The sequence below is a fragment of the Protopterus annectens genome, chromosome 5.part0 (genome assembly GCF_019279795.1).
Source record: "Protopterus annectens isolate FY-2018-M chromosome 5.part0, PAN1.0, whole genome shotgun sequence".
Taxonomy (NCBI): domain Eukaryota; kingdom Metazoa; phylum Chordata; order Ceratodontiformes; family Protopteridae; genus Protopterus; species Protopterus annectens.
In genome coordinates, this window is record NC_056735.1 from 1,374,216,222 (window position 1) to 1,374,237,129 (window position 20,908).

At 38.7% G+C, this 20,908-nt stretch overlaps 1 protein-coding gene across 1 annotated transcript in view; it reads left to right on the forward strand.

The window, feature by feature from the left end:
* Positions 1 to 1,036: 1,036 nt before the first annotated feature.
* The window catches only part of LOC122801683 (interferon-induced very large GTPase 1-like), a 141,576-nt gene continuing 121,704 nt past the window's right edge, over positions 1,037 to 20,908 (forward strand). The window contains exon 1 of the mRNA XM_044071193.1: positions 1,037 to 1,731. Within this exon, the coding sequence (XP_043927128.1) occupies positions 1,336 to 1,731 (396 nt within the window). The 5' untranslated portion in view covers positions 1,037 to 1,335. The remainder of the gene's footprint in view (positions 1,732 to 20,908) is intronic.

Below are 20,908 nucleotides of genomic sequence, written 5' to 3' on the forward strand. Positions count from 1 at the left end.
CAGCTGCTGTTTTAGTGGAGCCTCTGAGATAACCGAGATAACTTCTTCACGAGGCCACAGGAAAAGTCCTGATTTTCCCTCCTCAGCGCTGACCAATCAATGGGCAGAGTGGAAGTGTTTGGTGGGAGTTGGGGATTGCGGGTTCCAGACGTTTTGAATGCTGACCGGTTGGGACATAAACTATACAGCCTAAAGGCTACTTCAACAGTGGAAAGGATGAACACATAATAAAACCACATACTGCTTCATGACGAATTATTCAGCTTTAACATCAGCAACATCAAAATAAATGTGTACTCTTTTTACATTGAGTTTAGAATTTAGGAGACCCCATCGGCTCTGCAATGGACTGTCATCCTATTTAAAATGTGTTCTGCTTTTTCTCTGTTGCTTGCCAGACACGGTCCAGTTAGAGTAACCATATGACCCTCTTTGGTCAATTGTGTCTTACCAAAAAAATATATATATAAAAATGGCAAATGTCTTGAGATTTTAGGACAAAAATATGAAATATTCACTTTCATAAGTTTTAATAATTATATAAAATAGTTATTTTGTATTTGAAACACCCAAATGTTATATGAAATAGCAGAAGTAACTCCAAAGCTACAAGAATAAGATTTTATTTTGGCAAAAAAAAATGAAACTCTTTCTTTTACATTGGCCGTGAGTATGTTTTCTCCTGGAACATCTCAGGTATGTACAAAAAGATGTTTGAAGAGGTGGGAACCTGAGCTGTTGTACCACAGTGAATATGCTGGGAGGGAGGTCAGAGAGAATGGATACTATCCCTGTGGTAATCGTTGATTCTCAGTATTACGTTAGGAGGGGCAAGAAGAGGTGAAATAACTGAAATTTTATCGCATCACCAGATGCCATGCCTGAGTTGACACATAATTCAAATGGGAAATCCAACAGCTTACATTTTAAGTCTACTCTTTTCATATTTGGTGAGGTCGTAGCTCCTCCGCTTTTCACGTCACAAGGTGGGCGTGTTGGGCGCACCCGGTCTAAAGTATTACCGCAGGGGGCTCCGACCGGTGTCAGATAAGGGACAGACATCGGTTAGCTGGTCTATTATTTCTTCTTTGGGCAGCGTTTCCTTTGTTGCATTTATACTGACTTTCATGCTTAAATAAATACAACATAAAAAAATTGGTTGAAGAACCTAACAATGGAGCAAGTTTAAGGAGAGACAACGCCGTGTCTTTTGTACATGGGTCTGTGGGGCTTGGGCTAGCTACCCAGTCTTATGCTAATAATCTTTGAAGGGAACAAAAGGTAGACTAGTGACCAAACTGTTCAAGGATCGCAGGTGAGTTTCCAGATTCCAAGATGTCTAACCATGCCGATTGCGAGGATGCTAGTTTATATGATCGCTTGTACTGCCATGTATGTGCCAACTTCATTGCTATCCCGGTTACGCTTGAATGTGGCCACAACTTCTGCTTGGAGTGCGTGGAGAAGTTCTGGGACACTAATGAGGATCCCTTCTGCCCATGGTGCATGGAAAAGGACCCGGACAAGAAGTGCTCTGTTAATTTGCCGCTGGATAACGCAGATGCCAGGGTTTTGGTGCCGGGACGCCCAAGTAGTGATGTGTGGTCCGGGAAACAGGAGGACAGTAGCTGGGAAAGAACTTCCCAAGGTTCCTGGACTGAAGACAGTTGTTTCGCCAGAAACAAAGGAGCAGCACAGACTGAAGAACTAGCCGGTGCGGACTCGATGGAGGTAATGATTCAGTTTAGAAACCGTAGGATAGGCGAACCTGCAGGTCACTGGTAGCCATCGTTGGTACCATCCTAATCAGTTGCATAACTTCCTAAATAGTTAGCTCTTTCTACGGCGAGTATGTGCGAGTATGTAATACTCAGAGTATTATATATAAATATGTGTGTATATTTTTTTGTTTTGTTTTAGAAATGTTCCTTCAGATCCCATAATGCTGCCCTAGTGCTGTTCCCACACCTCTCAGCCGTCTAGAATTTCACAGAATGTCCACATTTTTGACTCATATTGTTAGTCTGCCCCACACAAACGTTGTGGTTTTCTGACAAATCACGGAGGGCTGCACGTACTTCAAAAATGCACAGTAATTTAAAACCTGCTACTTCAGCAACTTTCTAAGTTTATAAGAGCAATATTTAAAATCTGTCCTTGATTTTGTCCTTTTGCCCCCACCTTATTATTTTGGCTTTGTCCAGAATTCTTGAGCAAAGAAGTTAAGATATGTAGCTGTACCAATGTCAGAACAATTACCTTATGAACACTTTGCTGATTGTTTTAACATTATTGAGACATAATTAATTAACACCAGGGGCCATTTAGCCCTTTTTGCCAAGTTCCAACATATCTGATGTTTCACGTGCTGATTAAAAATGCTTTCAGACATTTTCTGGTGCCGTACAGTACAACATGTTTATGTTTTTCATCTTATTTGTTACCTAATATAGAACAGCAAAACACAGTGGTTTTTGAAATTGGACAATTAAGCAGTCAAAACTCTTTGAGGCTGCCAGCCCTGCCCTTACCCCCATAACGCACTGACATTTTGGACTGCTGCATCCACACTGCAAAACAGTCTCAGTGTGACAGAACTCTAAGCTGCCCTTTTTACCTTTTAATGTGAATTTGCTGTTTTTTATCTCTATTTCCTTCTAAAATATTTTGAGTTGTGTATTAACCTTAGACATTGTTTGCAAAGCAAGCTTATTTTATATAATTAGGTAGTTGGTCAGTGCTTTTAGTTAAATTCCATTGCATAGGCTATCTGCTTCATACTTTTTAAGTGAATTACTTGTTACATTCTGTCTACAATATTGTTTTGTACTGCCAGTGGAAGGAATTAAGTAGAACTGGTGGTGGGTGAATTAAATTGTGAGATTATTGGGAGGTCAGTGATGAGCAGTCCACTATGGTAGAGACACTTGTGGGTTTTGCAGTGTTTGGTATTCTTGCAATAGCTACATAGTTAAAGCAGGGGCACCTTGGTTGACTGAATAGTCACTTTTTAAGCTATCTTAAAGAAATATATGGTCATTTTTTTAGATATCTGGCAGACTGGATACATGTTAATGATAAATCTACTTTAGTGTAGGATTTGTGTGTGGGAGTGTATGTGTATGTGTGCGTGTATGTCTGTTATGCAGTTATATGAATTTCTTCTAAAAGATACAATGCCCATTTTGCATATTCTTTCTCTGAATATTTCTTGAATGAAGTACACCAAAAGATCAGCATCAGATGTGTCTTTTCATTTAAAATGTACTCTGTTAGGAGCTATCCCAAGGAAAATACAAGTCGGATCTTCATTTCTAACAGATTGTTTGCCACTGTATCTTGTTTCTGAATCTACATTTTTGTCTGCCTGCTGTTAAAGGATCTATTGATGCTCTATCTGATAACATATTTGAGTAACATAAGAGAATCAAATGATTTTGTCTTCTGCATACACAAGCACAAACAAAACTAATTACTATCAAGGAAGCTGAATTACAATTCTAAGCAAAGAAATTCTAGCAGAAGAAATCTGTTCTGCCATATTTAATACATTCGCATTATATTTTGAAAACAAAGAAATTCTCGTTCTGCTAATGAGGAAACTTGTCAGCAGAATTCAGTTCTAACAAATGGAATGCCTTTCCATACTTCCCATATATAACATTTATTGCAGAAACATGGTTAAAAACAGAAATTTAAAACAATTAAATATTACCCCCAGGCTTTAACATACTCAGTCTGGACAGAAGCAATAAATACGGAGCTGGCATAGCAAACATACATTAAAATAATACAGAAGTAAATATTCATACACGTGACACACCCAAATTTGACATAACAGAAATCATTATCTCTTACTTCAAACTTAGCAGCAAAATGACTATATGCATTGTTGCATTATATATGCCACTTGGTAACAATACTACCATAGTCAAGGAATCATGCACTGGCTTTCCCAAAATATGCACCAAGAATCTATAATAATGTGTGATCTAAATATTGATTAGTAAAGCTGAAACTCAGCAACCCCCTCTAACTCACCAAATCTGTTTGCTTTCTCCAAATCAGTCAATCCACTACAAGAATAGGAAAAAAAAAACAATCTGTACTGAATTGGATTTTTACCAAACGAAGCAAGGCAATAAACTCTTCTGGATGCTTAACTGACACTGTTAGCCACTATTTCCCAACATATATATATGGAAAAGATGGTAAAACTTTAAGCTAGTAATATACAACCAAGTATGCAAGTTGACTAACTTTAACAAAGACACCTTCATCTCCTCCCTTTAGCTCTGTAACTGGAATGTATTAAACATTTTGCCCTCAGATGATGCTGCCTCTCACTTCAACAACTTCTTCCTTCATTTCCTAAGTGACAAGGTGCCAGCTAGTTCAAAAAGAGCGTAATCAACCTCGGTGCTTTGACTGGCCAAGGAAACTGAACAAATACATAGAAAGACAACGCCTGGAAGTTTTGATATGCAGACAATATGGAATATATTTTGCAGACTTTGAGACAAGTTAGAAACTTAGCTAAAAAACAGATTAAAAATAACAAAAGGTCCTATTACTTAAAGCTCTGAGAAAAATATAAAATAACCCCAAATTATTTCTGTCAACTCCATCCCAACCCAACTTAATGCTTTACAAACCCTATTCTTTTTCTAATCAAAGAAAACACCCACACCCCTTCCACACAGCAACGCCAATTAAATAACAGCACAAAGAGCTTTAATTTTTAACCTACACAAACCACCACTATCATCTAAAATCAACAACATCAGATGCTGATAACCTGCAACCCGAATATCTAACACTAGTAGCAGATGCACTCCCCATCTCCATATTAATGAACCAATCAATAACAGAAAATCATGTCCCAGCCATCTGGAAAATGCCATACATTTATTCCATTGTGCAAAGCTAGGACCTCTACTGATTTCTCAAATTGCAGACCCATTGCAGTCTTATCACCACTATCAAAAATCTTGGAATGATGTGCCCACACCCTGTTTATCAACCAACTCACTAACACAAATCTCCTATGCAAAACACAGCACAGCTTCTGTCCCAACCATAGCACAACCACTGCCTCCCTTAGCTTCATCAATACCCCAAATCAAAACAGAAATAAAGGTAAACTAATCTCACCCCTCCTCATTGATCTAGCTGAAGACTTCATTGCTGTCTCCCACTAAAAATTTCTTCTTGAACTCTCAAAACTTGGACTAAGTCAGTCATCCTTGTTCTGGTGTCACAGGCTTGCTATCTGTCCAATAGACAATAAGTTGTAAAATGGTGCCTCAAACTTTCACCATCTCTGCCAGTCACAGCTGAAACCCCACATGGATCAATATTGGGCCCACTCCTATTCAGTAAATTTTCACTAACAATCTTCATACTGCAAGCAAACTTGCAGCCACTGTACAATATGCAGATAATTATACACTTATTTGCTCTGCCCTAACTCTTCCAAAACTTAAAGAAATCACCCAACTCTCCTTCTCTGCTATAGAATCTTGGCTAGGCAATTGTGTATATATATATATATATATATATATATATATATATATATATATATATATTTGTGTGTATATATTATATATATATATATATATATATATATATATATATATATATATGTATATACACACACACACACACACACACATATATATATATATATATATATATATATATATATTTATAGAGAGAGAGAGAGAGAGATATGGATACAGATATAGACAGATACCGTCCGAACAACACTAACATTGAAGCTGTTCCTCAAGTTAAGTTACTGGGAGACCTGATCGATGACCAAGTAAAGTTGAACCAGCGCCTTCATCAAGCCATCAAAAAAAACATGAAACTTTATTCTCCCTACAGGGCAAAACAACATCTCACAAATAATGCTAGAAAATCCACAGCCATGTTATACCTACCCCGTGTCTTCTGTAGATAGTTCTTGTTCATATTAATCTTAACAAAGCTGAAAATTTAAATTAGAAACATGCTACAGCAAAGAAGCTAAATTTGCTGCTAACTCCCCATACAAAGTCCATCACTATGCCACCTTAAGAGAGCTAAACTTTCTAGAATTACTTAATTACTTCCTATTCCCAGTTAGTAATGGTACACATACTTATATGCTAGAAAAATGCCCTGCACTCCAAAACATTTTGCGAATCCTACTCCTGTATCAGAAACCTGCACGTTAACAACAAATCCTTCCTGCTTACCACTAAGTCCATCGACAAGGCAAGGAACTCCTAATACTCCCAACTATGTCTCAAAAGTATGGAATTCTATCCTCTCACACTTAATCTGACAGATAAGTAATAAGTTGCAAAACCTAGCTTAAACAGTACCTAAATAGCACCTGGCTTTGTAAATATTCCACAACTGTTTAGCCTTACCTAGATATTTATCACAATTGCACAATTACTTCTCTAAGAGCATCCTTAAAAGACCCTTTATGCAGAGAATATTTCTCTTACTCTCCTCCCCTCCCTTCTTACCATTTACATTGTAAATCCCTCCATCCAGTCCTTTCTTCTCCTTCACACCCCCATCCACTTTTTCAGTTTGACTAACCTCCATGGGAGTGACTCCCACAGTTTATTACTATTTACTCCTTCTTATTCTTTAGTTACTTTTCTTTTGATACTTTAAATTCCTAAGAAGAGATAATTTTCCCCCCTCTCACATTGTGTGTGTAAACAATATTCATACATATCAGTTACCATATCTGTATATGTTACTGCAATTCCACTGCACACATTGAATTAATATTATGTGAAATAGTTTTAAAATCTATGCTACCATTTCTTGTAAGGATATTTGGTGCTACCTGTAGTATCATGCAACTGGATAATCTGTTTTAACAATATGTTAAACAACTCTGTTTCTAAGTTACAGATTTCAAAAATATTAATTTCATTTGAACAATTTCTGCATTTTATGCTATATATTTATGTGAAGATATTGGTTCTGTAAAGCTTTGCTCCCTAGGCTTCCAGTGAAAATGGGCTTTTCCACCCAGTCAGACTTTCCCGGTCAAAAATAAAAACAAAATAAAATAATTTTTAAAAAATCTACAGAATTATTAAACATTATTAGTAATCTGAACTCTGAAATTTACTGAATAATTTTTAGACTTAAAACATTTTTTCAGATCTTTTTATTCAGAAGAGAAAAAAAAGTTATGTACTCACCATATAACTATGTATCTGCATTGTCCATTTTCATTCTTCCTCACCAAATGGGTTTCATATCCAACCCTCAGATCCGACTCAGCTGCTCGCTCTACATTCTAGGATCTGACTCACGAGCTCCACCCTTTACCCATAATGTCTCTGACCACTACATTACCTCAGATCAAGTTTGCTACTGTTATACTGTCTTTGAAATATAAACATAATAGTACTGAAGAAAATGTGAAATAGTAACAGAACAGAGGCTCAAACAGGAACTGTGGTTCCTAACAAAAGTCTTCATCAGGTGACTCCTAAAGACATGGATAGGGGGAAGGTGGGGCGAGTAGAAGAAGAATGAAAATGGACAACACAGATGCATAGTTATGGTGAGTACATAACTTTATATATGATGTTGTAATTTTCATTTGTTCCTCAATGAATGGGACAGAGTCCCTAGCTACAGTAACCTTGGATGGCCCTCTTGAAAGGATGTTACGGAGAAGAACAGTACTGAATGCAGCCCTGTTTCTGGAGATGATATCCAACTTGTAATGAGCAATAAAAGTATGAGTTTTGGACCAAGTGGCAGCTGCACAAATATAATCAATAGAAGCTCTGGCTCAAAAAGCAGCTGACATTGCCATTGACCTAGATGAATGTGCTTTTGGTTTTCTTGATGAGGTTAACCTTCTTGAAGAGTAAACATGAGGAATACAATCTGTTATCCATTTGGCTGTTGTAGTTTTTGAAACTGGTTTCTCCAACTTATTCTTGGCAAATGAAACAAACAGTAAGTTTTCCTAATTGCTTTAGTCCTATGAAGATAGAAACAAAGTTGTCTATGTACATCTAAAATGTGAAGCATGTATGCTTCTTTATTGTCAGATATAAAACAATAAGTGAGAAGGTCACTGAAAAACCAATCAGTAAAAACAAAATGAAAGCTTCAGCAAAGCTAGAACTTCCACTGAGTGACCTCCCAAACCTCTTGTATCAGAGGCACATGGGATATATGCAAATGACCCTTATGAACATCAGGTGTTTCAGCTAATTGGCGATTCTAAATGCCCATGACTTGTTTCATCATTTTAATGGACAATTGCAGGCCAATAAAGCCAAACCCCACCAGCTGTGGATATGCATATTTCAGCCTTGTAATGACCTTGTCAGCACAGCACAAGCAGAGTGTTTGACTAAGCATAAGAAACACAGGGCTGTTATACCCAGCTGATGTCCATTATCATTAGAGTCACTGCAAAAATATGCCAAAGAACAAACTAAAACAATAAGTGAGAAAATCATTGAAAAAAAAAACAATCAGTAAAAACAAAATGAAAACTTGAGCAAAGCTAGAACTTCCACTGGTTGACCTCCCAAACCTCTTGTATCAGAGGCACATGGGATATATGCAAATGACCCTTATGAACATCAGGTGTTTCAGCTAATTGGTGACTCTGAATGCCCATGACTTGTTTCGTCATTTTAGACAATTTCAGGCCAATATAGCCAAACCCCACTAGCTGTGGATATGCATATTTCGGCCTTGTTATGATCTCGTCAGCACAGCACAAGCAGAGTGTTTGACTAAGCATAAGAAACACAGGGCTGTTATACCCAGCTGATGTCTGTTATCATTAGGGTCACTGCAAAAATATCAGTATTCCTATATCTGACATCTGAAAAATATCAGTATTCCTATATCTGACAAAATATTGTCAGATATAGGAAAGAAAATTGGTAATTTGATGACTTAGCTGATATTCTTTTCTGAGGAAACTTTGGGTAAAAAGTTAGGATTAGTGTGTAATACGCTGGTGTCAACGACCTGAGACGTACCTCCTTGGACTACATGAAAAGAGACATTGAGGAGCTCTCTGATTATGTAGCCCAGGCAGGTATGACCCTGACCTTGAGCAGTATCCTACCTTCACCTAGAATGATGCCACAATACAGTGATAAGATGATCAGCTTTAATAATTGGCTTAAATTCTGGTGTCATTCAAAGGGGATCCAATGTCTGTCTGCCTGGGATGACATGCTGGACAAGCCACGCTGCTTCGCAAGGGACGGCTTGCACCTGTCATTCCTAGGCTTCCGGATATTGGCAAAGGCTCTTGCCACCCCCATAGTGCCTTTTTTAGGCAAGGCTCAAATTCTAAACCTACCGCCCTAGAACACAAAAAAGTAAAAAAACTAAGGGTAATGCTGCTCAATGCCAGAAGTCTCAATCTCAAGATGCACGCACTTGAGGCCCTTCTCAGTATGGAGAACATTGATGTCTGTGCTGTGACAGAAACCTGGTTCAAGGCTCCTGAGAGCACCCCAGCACTAGCAGGTTTCACCTCATATCATGCGTTCCGGCCCCAAAATCCGGACAACACCAAGAAAGGAGGGGGGTGTCCATATTCATAAAGGACACCCACACCTCAAGGTTGGTGGCAACGCACGATGCATCGGAGACCATCCAGGTGCAATTAACCATAGGCAAGCCTGCTCTGCAATTTATAGCATGTTACAGGCCACCCTCTCAAACTCAGGAACCTCACATGGCCTTCCTGAAAACAATGGAGGGGATAAATGTATCTCCAAACACCATCATACTAGGTGACTTCATCTACCCTAATATAGACTGGGAACACTACTCAAGCCCAAACACTCTAGCCCAAAGGTTCCTGGAGTTCATAAACTCAAATGGCATGGAACAACTAGTCACCATCGGCACAAGAGGAGAAAACATACTTGATCTCATCATCACGAACATGGGATCACAATGTTCAACACCAGAAGTATACCCCTCACTGGTGAGATCAGATCATAAACTAATCTCGCTGGAGGTCCTCATCCCGCCGCCACCTGAAACAAAAAAGACCACAGTGAAAAACTTCTCAAAAGCCGACTTCACACTTCTAAAAACTAGTGTGGTCTCCTTTAAGGCCCCTGAGCCAGTGGTAAACATTACTCAAACCGCTGAATCACTTACAAATGCCTTCTACCAGCACCTACAGGACTGCATGGATCAGGCAATCCCAAAACAAAACTAAGACTCTTTGTATCAAAGGCAAGCGTCCAGTCTGGTGGACCCCAGCCATAAACAAGCTCTACAACAAAGGAGGAAGCTACTACAAGATAGAGCAAAATCCTTGAAAGGTAAGACACCTTTGATCATTATAAGTAAAAAACTAAGAGCTCTCATAAAATCATCCAAGGCAAATTTTGAGAGAAAAATCGCCAAGGATTCAAAAGACAATCATAAGGCCTTCTTTAGCTATGTTAGAAACCTAGGAGGAAACTCCCAGATATGCTCAGAATTAGTTCAAAATGATGTGAAGATTACTGAACCTACACACATTGCCAACATACTGGCTGACAGGTTCAGTGCAAACTTCTCCCCCTCCCCAAAAGGAGAGATATCTATACCAGAGGATTGTAGCCCCCAAACATCTCCAACGCCCAGGTGAGAACTGCTCTCTCCAAAGCAAAACACAGCATCCATGGGACGGATGGTGTCCCCGCTGTGTGCTCCATGAACTCAATGAGGAATTAAACCCGCAGTTAGGACAGCTGTTTAATCTTAGCCTCACCTCAGGATACGTACCCAAGGAGTGGCAGCGACTGTGGTCCCACTTCACAAGGCGGTGCCTCCACCGACCCTGAAATTACCATCCCATTAGCTTGACAAGCCTTATCTGCAAAGCCATGGAGAGGATCATAATGGAACTCATAAATAAAGACATAGGGAACTTGCAGACTTTGGATCCAACCCAGTTTGGCTTTGTCAAAGGCAGATCATGCCTTTAAACTTGGTTGACTTTTTCGAGACAGTCACCAAGGCCATTGATGAGGAAAGGCAGTCCATACAGCCTACCTTGACCTGGCAAAGGCCTTCACACAATACCCCACTCAGGTATCATCAAAAACTCATCAGCTTGAATGTAAACCCATACATCACAAGATGGGTTGCAAACTGGCTAAGTGACAGAACCCACAGGTTCAGAGCTGCTGGGGCCGTGTCAGACGCTAAGCCTGTCACTAGTGGTGTACCACAGGGTCAGTCCTGGGTCCACTCTTGTTCGGCATCTACTTTTCTGAAGTACACAAAAGCAAACACAGGAGGGTTATGGCTGACAAAGTTTGCAGATGACTGCAAATTGAAGCCATAGTCGAAAACAGATCTGACACAAATATCCTTCAGAAGGGCCTCAGAGAAACGGATAACTGGTGCCAGAGCCATGGCCTAAAGTTAAATGCCAAGAAATGCATAGTCATACCCTTCGGGAAAAACAAGGTTACCCCTAGCTACCATATAGGTGGCAATCCACTGAGCACAGAAGAAGTCATCAGGGATCTGGGGACCCAGGTTGACAGTAGCCTTTAGTTTGACACTCATGTTGCTAAAGTAGTTAGGAAAACCTTCTACATTGCCCACCTGATCATGAAGGGATTCACATCTAGATCAAGTGAGGTCATAAGCGCCCCTGTACTCATCACTCATTAGACCTATGATTGAGTGCAATGCCCCATTCGGAATGTATCTGACCAGACACCTGCAGCAGCTGGAAAGGCCCCAAAAGTTCCTCACCAAAAGGATAAAGGGTCTCAAAAAGATGTCTTATGCTGACTGAAAGAACTCCAGCTCTATTCAGTCTCATACTGCTTGCTCAGAGGTGACCTGTGCCTGACATATAAGGCCATGTCAAACCCTGATTTGATGAATATGCTTCACCTCAAAAAATCTAGATCCCTCAGAACCACAAGGGCGGGAGACTTAAACCTTGACACGGTTATTAATAGAACATGCTGGAGGGACAGATTCATCACCCAGAGACTCCCTATGCTATGGAACAAAATCCCGGTACATGTGAGGCAGAGCACCTCGCTGGCCTTGTTCAAGAGGAATCTTGACCAATGGATGGGGGATCGCAGATATACCCCAGGGATTACTTCAGTGTCACTGCTTGACAGAGGCACAGCAAAATAATAGGCATAGTTTTATTCAAACTAAAGGGGTGAAAGCCAAATAACTATGGGCTAGGCTTATAAATGCCATTGGGCAGATAGCCTAGTATGACAACTAGTGCTGGACCTTGCAAGTTATGGAAAATTTTCCTTATATCTGCTTTGCTGAGGGGTAATCTGGACAAAGCCATACAAAGAAGTAGGACAAAGGCCCAAAAATAAGGACAATTTTAAAAATATTGCTCTTATAAACTTAGAAAGATAATATAATAGGTCTTGCATTAGTATGAATTTTCTGAATGGTATGAAATCTGAAACTCAAATGTCTGTCATTATTTTAAAACTTCAGTCTTTAATGATTTTTCACTAATTTGCCAAAAAAAAAAACACAATTTTATGAAAAATGGACCAAAAATGTGATGTAAAAATATAAAATAGCCACACAATACAGCTGGGAACCTGTCAAAATAGGGACACTAATATTAGTACTGCTAACTTGAGCAGACAACAAAATAAAATAATCTACATGCATTTCTAAAATAAAAGTAATCTATAACTAATTATTGCAGTTATTTCTTAATTGTAAACCCTCCATGTTTTCTTCCACAATTGCTATTTTGTGGAGGGATTATTATTTGAGCCAAAATCAGAGACAGTTGAGAGGTTTGGCTATGCCTAATTCTATAAAGCATTTTATTTGCATGTACCTCTCAACCTGTTAATGCAATAAATCTGGACAAGGCCAAATATATTGGGGGAACACAAACAGTACTAAAAATTGTTCTTGTATAAATTGAGACAGTTGATAGAATAACAGTTCTTACCTTAGCATGCATTTTTCTGAAGGTTATGAAGTCTGAAACTCAGTGTGTCATTATTTAGTGACTTAATTCCTAAATGATTTGCCAGAAAACCACAAATTTTATGAGGAACAAACCAAAAATAAGAAGCAAAAATCTATTCATTCTTTGAAAATCTGGACAGTTGGGAGGTATAGTTCAGCTGGGGCTGTCTACGTTTGCTGCCCTTCCCCCTCACAAAATCATGGTCGAATGGAGCCTCCCCCTGCAGCCATTCCAATGATCCATTACTTAGCTATTTCACTCCATTTACCATAAACGCTAATGTGCATACTGATTTACTTCTATGATGATTTGGACTTCATTTGAAAGTTTTATTTTGCATTTTACAGCACAAACACGTAGACATCTGCTAAACAAACAGCATTAAAACTTCTCTGCCCTTGAAACTCACATTCATTGAAACAGCATTGAAACCCACATTCAAAGAAAATACATTTTACCAGTGGCAGATAAAGATTAATTCTGGGCTGTTTTCAATTCATAGGCCCCTTGCATATGATACATACATGTGCTCTTTGATACACCTTCCTATTGTTTTGAACATTTTCCAGTAAACAATGAAACAAAACGCATGCACCAATGATGACAAAACTGCCCAATTCAGAACATTTCCATCATAAAAGTCTACTCAAACTTCTACAGTCCACCATTATCAGTAAATATGCATAATTCTGCAGTCCACCATTATCAGTAAATATGCACAATCTCTGAAGTAAAAAAGTCATCTAAATAATTTCACATTAAATAAATATGTAACTAATGAAGAGGTTGCTGCTAGCAAACACCTTAATATTTCATGGTTTCATCGAAAAATAAAGTGGCTGATGCCCCTGAGGAATAAATTGCCTACATTACATTAAAATGATAAGCTAGTAATATTGCAATAGGAAATGGATGGCAAAATGATAACAGGCTCATAGCTAGTATCTTAAGTTTTTCAGTACGGTAGCATTCACCCCTTGTGGGAGTTGAACCAACAACCTTCTGCATCAAAAGTAAGTACACAACTTGGCATAGTGGTATTGCTGACTTAGCATAAGCAGCACTAAACTTCTCTTCACCTGCAGCTCTCAGCTCCTTGTAAAATCTACTCAATACTCAACTGCATCTCAACTTCAGCACAAGAAATCTGGAAAAAGTCAAATTTATTGGGGGGGGGTCAAAAGGCCAAAAACCAGGGACACATTAAACATTGCTTGTATAATCTAGGAAAGTTGCTAGAATAAAATGCTGTGTTACCACCATACATTTTACTGCCAAGGTCCCTGTGCAAAAGAGTCAGAGCAACATACCACTATGCCAAATCACCTGCTTTGTGAAAAAAAAATGCTGTGTTACCACCATACATTTTACTGCCAAGGTCCCTGTGCAAAAGAGTCAGAGCAACATACCACTATGCCAAATCACCTGCTTTGTGAAAGAAAAATGCTGTGTTACCACCATACATTTTACTGCCAAGGTCCCTGTGCAAAAGAGTCAGAACAACATACCACTATGCCAAATCACCTGCTTTGTGAAATAAAGATGCTGTGTTACTACTATACATTTTACTGCCAAGGTCCCTGTGCAAAAGTCAGAGCAACATACCACTATGCCAAATCACCTGCTTTGTGAAAGAAAAATGCTGTGTTACCACCATACATTTTACTGCCAAGGTCCCTGTGCAAAGAGTCAGAACAACATACCACTATGCCAAATCACCTGCTTTGTGAAATAAAGATGCTGTGTTACTACTATACATTTTACCAAGGTCCCTGTGCAGAAGAGTCAGAGCAACATACCACTATGCCAAATCACCTGCTTTGTGAAAGAAAAATGCTGTGCTACCACCATACATTTTACTGCCAAGGTCCATGTGCAAAACAGTCAGAGCAACATACCACTACGTCAAATCAGCTGCTTTGTGAAAGAGAGGAAGACTGAAATGTAATTGGCTATCATTTAATAAATTCAGTTCTCACTACAGCTGTCAACCTCTTATCACAAAACACCTGGACAAACCCAGTAATGAGGGAATACAGCCCTCAGACATATTCAGTGAATTCAGTGCTTGCCATAGTTGTCAACCTTAGCACAAAAAACCTGGACAAAGCCAATAATGGGGTAATACAGTCCAAAAAATAAGGACAAATTTCAAATATTCATCTAAAAACTTAGAAAACTGCTAGAATAAAAGGTTGTGTTACTATGTATTTTCTGAAGAATATGAAGTCTGAAATTCAAATGCCTGCCAATTTTACTTCTGACGGAATAAAAACAATTTTCAGCAGAGGCCCAGGGAGAAATACTGCAGACACATGTCTTTGTAAAATGGGAGGACACCAGAGCAAATCCACACAAACACAAGGATGAGATGCAGACTCCACACAGAAGGCACCCCAGCCAAGAATCAAACCAGAAAACCTATAGCTGTGAGCTGCATGCTTTCAGAAGGTGGAAGGAAAATGGAGTATCCAGATAAAACTTATCCAAAATTGGAAAGTGTGTGCAAAGCCCACAGAAGCAAGGCTAAAGATTGGGATTGAAAACCTTAACCTTGGAGCTGTGATGTAACAATCTTAAACATTAACAACCAAGAGAAATGAAAGCTATTCCAATAGACAGAAAAAGCTGGGTAAGCCTGTTTCTGGGTTTAGTTAGGACCACTAGCTGACCAACTGATGGCCATAATTCATTAGAAGAATTATTTTATAAGATTGTACCAAGCAATACATTTGAGTAGAGCAGTCTGTCTGAAACAGAGTTGAATAGCTGTATATATATCAAGTTTGAGCCCTAACCATCAATGGTTGTTAACTGAAATGCAATGATCATTCTTGTGTTATAACCACCAGAAAATCTTGCAATTATGTTCTAGGCCAACACCATTTTGAACAGCAGGAGAGATGAAATTCTAGACTAAGAAATTGTAAGCTATACAGAGAGCATGAGTAAAGGTGAAGATAGCTCTACTGGCATATAATGATGAGCCAATGAATAAGACACAGATGACCAGAGTTTGATTAACGGCTTGGGTGTCTATTGGAGCTGTCATGTGGAAGATGGACATGGGCATCCTGTACAGAGGAGTGAGGGATGTCACAAGTTGCTCAAAGAATGAGCATTCCAGTGCCTGTGTATGTGAACAAAGAACACTGGCATCTGTGGGCAGTACAGTGGCATCAATATCCTGCTTGGTGAGGAGGTTCTGCTCTGCCTTTAGATGACTTTAATGAAAATCCAGCCTGTGCCTGAAAGGGTCTGTTGTTGTCAATCTACTACCCAACTAAATTAACTAAATAAAATAAAATAAATATTCCAGAACCTGTAGATCCCTGCACAAATGCTTGCCATATGAATCACTGTTTATCTTAACAATAACTTATTTTGATGAGTTAAACTGATCCCGATTCAACAACCAAATAAAAATTAAAAGCAAGTGTTTTTGCAGAATATGTCTTCCTGCACCTGCCTTGTGGGGAATGTCCCAAACTCCTTGAACTTATATATACAAACTTTACAGCTGCATAACGAGAAGATGGGAGATTTCCTCCAAAGCAAAGTATCCATTGCCAGCACATACTTAGAAATCTCATCAGCATTAATTTCCCACAACAAACAGAAATCACTGATTTCAACATCAGGCTATGTACCCCTCATCCTCCAAAATTAAAAATCATAGCAGCACCCATTAAAAATCTTAGCATAGGTTCAGAAAGAAGAACTCTTTCTTATTTTTCACAATAGAAGATTTTTACATATTACATCCTATATAGTTAAGTGTAGTAAATCTTTCTATATGCTTAAATTATTTACTTAATAATGTATTATTTTACAAGATTAACTTTTATCAGAAGCATCATAAACCTAAAAGAAGGAAGGCTAAATCTGAGAGCCAAAATCACAAGCAATTGAAAGGTATAGGGAGAAGAACTCAATGAGTGGAGAAATTGTGCAAACGGGAATCTGGAACTAAACAGAAGCTGCTACACACACACACACACACACACACACACACACACACACACACACACACATGTGCAAACGGGAATCTGGAACTAAACAGAAGCTGCTACACACACACACACACACACACACACACACACACACACACACACACCTGTTTTTCATACTAACCAGTTTCACAAGCACCATATATTCAACACTTACCTGTCCTCCACCGTTAGATCCAAACCCTTCCGCGCAATACTCCAACGACTCGCGAGTAGATCGCATCCAAAACCCTTTCGGCGAGACTGCAGCTCCATTCCTGCTGCTCGTGTTGCAGTCGACGCTCTATAATCCCAGCGTGTCTGTGCACTTTAAAGTGCACAGACATCTCCTGCTTCCCTATCAGTCCTGCGGACTGCGTGAGCATCTTCGCATACAGTAGACCAGTACTCTGGTCTACTGCGCATCTGTAGTCATGAAATTTAAAACTTTTTATTTTTTTATTTTTTTGAGTTCTTTTTGGTTTGAGGGGGCTGCAGTCCGGCAGTCCGATAGCACGGGCCGCCCCTGTTTAAAGGGTATCCCCGATCAATAAACATCCTGATCAATTTAAACATTTCATCTCTATAGTCATCATCTTGACTAACTAACCTAGATGTTCTGACCATTTGGGCTTTAATTAATCCCTTCCTCTGATGAAATGGATGATAACTATTAAAGTGCAAAAGGGAGTTGGAATAGTTTTCTTTTCTAAAGATGTTACTTGTAAAGCCCCCCTCCCCCTTGCAAATCAATAAATCCAAATAAGAAATACTCTCTTCCTTCCATGTAAAAGTGAAATTCAAAAAGTTAGTTGTTTTTCCCAAATAGTCCACAAACTCTTTTGCTGAGTCTTGGTCACCTTTCCATAGAATCAGAATGTCGTCCAAAAACCTGTTATACATCAGAATTCTTTCCAGGTATTTTTTGGACGTAAAGATGTGTTCCCTCTCCCAAGTCAATAGAACCACATTAGCAAATAAGGGGGCACACTTCGCCCCCATTGCTACTCCTGAAACTTGCTGGAATAGGTCACCTTCAAAAATCAAGAAATTATTCCTCAAGACTACTTCCATCATATCTAATAGGAAGTTGGTTTTCTGCCCATTAAACAAACCACTTTTTACCATGGCTTCAGAAAATAACTCGAGGCCTTCCTCCTGCGGGATGACCGAAAACAAGTTGACCACGTCTATGGTCAAAAAACCAAACTCTTCTTCAACACTTCCCAAATCTTTAAACCTTTTCAAACAGTGCCATGAGTCTTTTATAATGTGGTCAATATCATCAAACATGGTTTTTAATGAAATGTCTATAAAGGCAGCCATGGATTCAGTTTTGGATCCCCTTGCACTTACGATAGGCCTATATTCCAATTGGTCAACACCCTTATGGGTCTTAGGGATACCAAATAATGTCGGTGTTTTTGGAAATTTAACCATCAAAAAATTAAATTCACCTTCATTAATTGAGCCCTGGGTGAGGGCGTCATGTAAAAAGGCATCAATCTTCATGTAAGCCCTATTAATCTCGTTTCTTGAAACAATTTTGTATGTTTCATCTCTGTTTAATAATGCAGTGATGTCCGAAATATAGTCTGTGTTGGTCATAATCACAGTGCCCCCTCCCTTGTCGGGCTTCATAAATCTATATAACCCAGATTTTTTCAACATATCCAACAGTTCCCTTTCTTTCTTTGTTAAATTATCATCTAACACCTTGACATTTTTTAACATTTCTCTCGTGTGGGCCTCTACTATTTTCTCAAAACATACCACATCTTTATGGAATGGAGGCATAAATGCACTTTTCCTTTTTAACTTGTTATTGTCTTGGCTAGTGCAATCCCCCTGACTTATTTCACTTTTCGCCCTCCCTGCAAAAAACATTTTCAGGTGCATCTGCCTAACAAACATTTTTATTTCCACCATTGTTTTTACAGTGTCAGGTTTAAACATTGGAACAAATTTTACCCCTTTCGAAAATAAATCAAAGTAATCATTGTTGATGTTTAAGTCGGTGTAGTTGTAAATACAGTAATCATTTTTACGAAGGACTTTAAAATTGTTACCTTCTTTTATAACATATTCATTATTGTCACCATGTTCAAACACAATATCTGTTTCATGAATACATTTTTCATGTAATTCTTCTATATTGCAGTGTGAAACAATCAAGTCATTTTCATTCCCTAAACAGTCTGTCACCTCAGTGTCCACAACAGATAAAATGACATTGTTATTTTTGAGGCAACATTTGTCGTGAACCAAGTTAGTACAACCGTTCACACTACCTCCTTCATTGTTGACCAACTCACAAAATTCGATCCCAACAGACCCACCAATACCCATTGTTTCATTTTCACTGAAAAATTCACCCCCCAAAAAATTCGCATTCACTAATACCTCCCTCTCCTGCTGCTTCTTCCATTGTAATTTTCTTGGTATTCCCTCTGGTGTATTCCCCTGTTGCGCAGCCTCTCTGATCGTCGAGGCTGCTCTTCCGTTTCTAAAAAATCATTTGGCCTGTTTGACCCTTCATCAAAATCATTAGCATCATTAAAATCATAGTTACCATTATTTTCTTCATCCCCTATACATTCACTTTCCTTTCTATAGTTAAATTCAAGCCCCCTGTTTTTGATCCCAGGTGGGTATGCACATTTAAATTTGTAATCAAAACTGTCCCTCTTAAATTTCCTTTCCTTAGTTTCGGAACTTTTTAAAACAAACATTTCAATATTTTTGATTACCCTATCAAAGTTACTTTTATAATGTTCAAACATTAAGTCAGTAGTAATACTCACATACAACAACTTAATTTCACCTTTAATTTCTTTCAGCTTAATGTCGTTGTTTTTTATAATGATGTCCAACATATCCAAGCCTGTTTGATTAAACAAGCTCACAAGTTCTTTAAAAGCTTCCGAGCCTTCTTCCACACCCATCGGTCTTTTCCAAATCCGTAGTCCCTTTGGAACCTGCTTCAAACCCCTAGATTCGCTCAAAAACTTCGAGTCCAACTGGATAGCACGATATTTCTTGCACAGTTTCTCATAGTTCAGAATCTGCTCTCTCAAACAAGGTTTCGCATCCGCCATTCGGCTCCTAACAGTAATATCCGGAATAGACGGCTCGTCGAACCAGGAAGAAATATCAAAGCCGTTATTCAACTCTGTCCCCTTCGGGTCTTCATCACCGCCTCCTCGCTGTAGGTTCCTCCCTTGGGAACCTGTCGCTTTAGCGTAGGATTTTGCCCTGGTCGGTTGAGCACACGGAATTGTCCCAACCGGAGAGTGCAAAGTGAAACATCGAACCTCTGAGTCAGTTGGGCTTACCGGTTCAATAAAACATTCACCCCTAGGCTCTCTGTCACTGTTAACAACTCCGTTAACCGACTCCACATCATAAGCTTGTATCAGCTTGTTGACAACCACCGCCAGCTCCTTCAAAATAGCCTGCATGCTCATCCGCCAAAAACTGGTATAAGCAACTGTCCCAATGGTTTGTTGAAATAATAAAAAGGAAAAAAGTATTGACACCCACCAGGGCAGAATCGATAAAAAACTTTGAATACCACAAAGTCCAGCAGCCAAACCACGAAGATGACTCACAGCAGGATAAACAGCAGGATTTATTGGAACAGGCAAACTTTAAAATAGATACAATACTTAATAATTTTTTATATTTGTTTTTTATTTTCATAGTTATTAAAAAGATTATTTGATTATGTTTTAGTGATAAAATTTATTATTATGAATTTATGAATTTATTAAGTTTTAGAACAAAGTGAATGTAATTATTGTTATATTTATAAATTGCAACAAAATTCAAGTATGGATGAGTTTTTAAACAAAGAATGATTTGTTTTAAACAAGTTTTCTATTTAACTAATAGAAAAAATGTATACATAGGTGGGAGG